The sequence below is a fragment of the Coffea eugenioides genome, chromosome 3, assembly GCF_003713205.1.
Source record: "Coffea eugenioides isolate CCC68of chromosome 3, Ceug_1.0, whole genome shotgun sequence".
NCBI lineage: Eukaryota > Viridiplantae > Streptophyta > Magnoliopsida > Gentianales > Rubiaceae > Coffea > Coffea eugenioides.
Window position 1 is genome coordinate 33,443,983 of NC_040037.1, and position 4,205 is coordinate 33,448,187.

The 4,205-nt window shown below is 35.9% G+C and overlaps 1 protein-coding gene across 1 annotated transcript; it reads right to left on the reverse strand.

The window, feature by feature from the left end:
* Positions 1 to 3,112: 3,112 nt before the first annotated feature.
* LOC113765228 lies at positions 3,113 to 4,205 on the reverse strand. The gene is made up of 2 exons (XM_027309331.1): positions 4,084 to 4,205; positions 3,113 to 3,712 (listed from the first exon to the last, which is right to left on the reverse strand). Exons 1-2 carry the CDS (start codon positions 4,117 to 4,119, stop codon positions 3,419 to 3,421), a joined length of 330 nt encoding a protein of 109 aa, XP_027165132.1. The 5' UTR covers positions 4,120 to 4,205; the 3' UTR covers positions 3,113 to 3,418.

The following is a 4,205-nucleotide window of genomic DNA, read 5'->3' on the forward strand; positions in this document are numbered from 1 at the left end:
TAAACACAATGGTGATATCAATAATTTAAAAGAACAATCATCACATTTCTACGCAATAAAAAATGTCAAGAAATTGAGAATTATTCATGATGTAGTAAAACGAATATGCTTCTAGTAATTGTAGTAAAAAATATCATATTGACAGGTGTAGTTTCTTGTAGTAATCTTTCCAATAAAACGCGTCTTCCCAAACTTCTTGCACTCATTGCAACAATTTTTGGGTGTAGTACGTAGATCATTGTCATCATTTTTCTTCTTTGCATCTCTTTTTTTGTGCAGAGACCATTAATCAATGACGATGAACTTTTCCTTTTTTTCTGTTGTCAAGCATTCTTTGAAGTAGAACAAATTATAGTAATCTTGAGACATGCAGCATGTAGTATATTTTACCTTATAACCTTAATAGCTAATTGGACCTTAACTACCATTTGAATCCCGTGAGGATGCCTGGATTTCCGTTTGAATTTGCTACGAAATATCTAAGTATTTGATTGGACTTGTTGCAAATTTCTGATACATTTGTGGAATGCATTAGTAGGAGAATTACTTAGGAAGTACTAAACAATAGCTAGGAACAACCTGGAGAAATATATCATACTCAGATTCACTGCAATGTATTATCCCTATTTTCGCAAATGCAAAGAAATAGTATCCCTGCATCTACAGCTAATCTTAGTAGGGACCATTCAATATTGATTTATAAATGACCAAACTACTTATTCGATTATCCACCAAACCGAATAGCTCCTATTCATAGCTTTCTATCTCACTGGTTTTTTGGAGGAAACTACTTATTTCGGAGAAGATTTGGAATTCAGAGACCTTATTCACTGCATGAGGTAGTCTTTTAAACCTTTGCCACTTTTTTGTATGTATTTTTCCTCAAAGTTTTTGTGGTACTTGCATGATTAGGAAATTAAACTATACATTGATGAAAAAAACATGTGGCTTTGACCTACAGTATGTCAAAATCACAAGCAATTGATAGATAGTATTCAATTTCTGGTTTCTTTATATATTTGGCTTGCAGATTTTTCTTGCTAAGCAGACCTAGAATTCTTGTACTTGTGCTTCAAACTTTACTGTTGTTGTAGTCAAGCAATGGTAATTTATGTGAAAAATCACCTAATTTTTCAGAGGATTGCTAATTGATTCCATTCTTGGTACTCTGGCCTTTTATTGTGGTCCTATAGTTCGACATATTAGTTTTCAGAAGGAAACAACAATCCTCAAAAGGTTTGTATCTAATTGTAATTTTAAGGGATATATAGCTGGATATTAATCCTAGCTTCTTCTTATCTTTAAACCCATGAGTGGGTTATGGAACGAGCAAAATTTTGGTCCCCCCCTCCCCTGGCCTACTTTTGGCATGATATATCAACATAGAGACGATATTGCCCGTCTCCTTGCATTCTTCTCTGTATACGCTTCTTCTAAGTTTGCATATTTCCGTCTGTATACGCTTCTTCTAAGTTTGCATATTTCCGTCGGCAACCCATTAAAAAAGCTCAGCTATACATAACATAAATAAGAAGATTTCAATAAAAATGCATACCCAATCAAATTAGTAGTAGAAGGCAATTAATAAACAAATGAAAGATAGTTGTACGTCTAATATGCCAGTAAGAATCCATAACATATTCATTAACATGGCTCACTGAACTATTATAATCATGTAAACACTTCGACTCATTAACCCTTTCAGTACAAGGACAAAACCACGGAAAGGTAGAAATAAACCACAGAGCTCACCTTGTAAAATCAGACAATGAAACCTTTCAATTGGGAAGAAGGGTTGCCTGTGAGGGAAAAAGAAATACGAAAAAGTGGCAAAGGTTTAAGCACAGAATGGTGCGTAAAAAATCAGGAAAACCAAATACGTGCATGGCATATCTTTAGAGCTGTTTATAAACCACAGAGCTCACCTTGCAAAATCAGACAATGAAAGCTTTCAATTGGGAAAAAGGGTTGCCTGTGAGGGAAAAAGAAATACGAAAAAGTGACAAAGGTTTAAGAACAGAATGGTGCGTAAAAAATCAGGAAAATCGAATACATGCATGGCATATCTTTAGAGCTGTTTATCTTTAGAATTGGGATTTCCACAGGCACCGTAAGAAAAAGCAAATGATATAATCATGGAAGCATAGAATAGTGGGCTGTGGGAAGAGAAGATTACACGTAGCTTATAAACTATGCATGATGCAGTATAGGTGTCCGTGATATGAGCAGCTTACAACTGAGTGCAAAGCTCCCTTGTGCTGCCAAACATATAAAAGTTGGGAAACACGTGAGCGAAGGAACACGTGGACAGGAGCAAATTTCCAGCCAAGCCACTACCACCAAATGACCAAATGACCAAAATGCCCCTCAAAGTCACAATAATAACAGTATAACCAGACCACTTTCACTGTAGCTAAGCCAACTGACGCTTTTAGTATAGTAAAGATATATATATATACATACATTTATATATATATATACACATTTATATATATTATATATCTATATAATAGATACATGTGTGTGTGTAACAATCCAACCTTTTTTTCCCTTCTTTTTCTTCTTCTGCTTCGTAATTATCGTTAGACACAAATCATACAAGTAATCAACCATGTTTTTTCTAAATCCAATTTTATTCTTGTTGATAATCGTAGTCCCCTTTTTAATCTTTATATTCTTGTCCAGAACATCCATCCTGCATATCGTGAACAATTGGTGGCGGAGTTTAGCTGACAAATTTTACGTGTACCAGTTGTACAGAGATCCAAAAACGGAAATTTAGCTATGGCCTGCATATGAATTCCCAGTGACACTTTTGATCACTCGTCGTCTTGCCACATTCAACCGCTGATGGGTCAAGAAACAACTTTTTGTTAACTCGCTGGCCTGAACAGTCTTCATATTTATGAAGAACATCCAAAATATACTTCAAAGAAGAACCACAACGTCATCGGCTTGTCTTACTCCCAATGTATCAACTAATCTTTCATTTCTTTTTAAGGTTTGGATTCATCTTAAGTAATACTTAACTAGTTATCAGAGAAACAAAATACACAGATACAAACTCAGGGATTGATAGTTGCTTGCAGGTAACAGAGAAACAAAATACACAGATACAAACTCAAACTCGTACAGCTGTTTTTATTTATTCAATGGTGCATTTTTGTTTGTACAAGTGCACCTTTGACATATTAGTACAAGGACACAAACTCAAACACAGACGGATTTTTTTATTTAACGGTGCATTTTTGTTGGTAGAAGTGCACCTTACATTGCATACTAGTACAACAGTGGGAGGATGTTTGCATGCCAGCAGTACATCATCCATGCATAAACTGAAAACCACACCATAAACACTAGATAATTAAAGTACTTAAAGTCGTCGATCCCCACTCAGCTGATCAAGAGTAGTGCTTGATTACTTTTTCTTATGATTGTACCAGATGAGCTCATAAGTGTGAGCATTGCTCTTCAGTGTATCAGAAACCAATGCTGGGTCGCAATATGGGCCCTTATCATCATGAGTATTAATGGCAAGCAGGTAGTCAGTGACATCAGAAACGCTCCAGCAGAAACCGAATTCCACACTGTTGAATTTCAGACCGGTCCCCGCCTGCCCATTGTAACTATCAACTGCAAATTTTGCCTTCTGAATCACCACATCGTCGTTCGGATTGACGGTTGACGCCATAGGAATAATAGGTTCGTCTTTCTGCAAACCCCAAACATTTTTCAGTAAGAAAACCCAACACAATTGAGTTCCCAAAATCAGTTAGAGTCCTTTCAAACAAAGGAACAACCAGAAAACTAAATCGAACCAATCAATTAATAAGAAACGACATTGCTCGGAAGAAGCTTATTTATCAAACAATTCAAGAGACCGCAGCATGTAGACAACTAGAAACATAAAATATTGCTAATCAAGTCGACTCAAGAATGTTGAAGTTACTTTAATTTGCAACTCCTCATACTTTTTCAAACGTTTCTATACGTGTTGTTTATAAGTTGACTCCGAAAACCATGCACACACAAACTTGAAAAACAAAGAAATCCAGTCTAGCAAGGCATACAGTCACTATTCACCTGTCCACTGCCAATACCAGATTTGGCTGCGGCCATTTTCTTCTTAAAGGACTAGCTAGCTAACTAATAAGAATGGAAATAGATACTTGTAACTGGTGAGTGTCGAAAACTTGGTAGCAGAG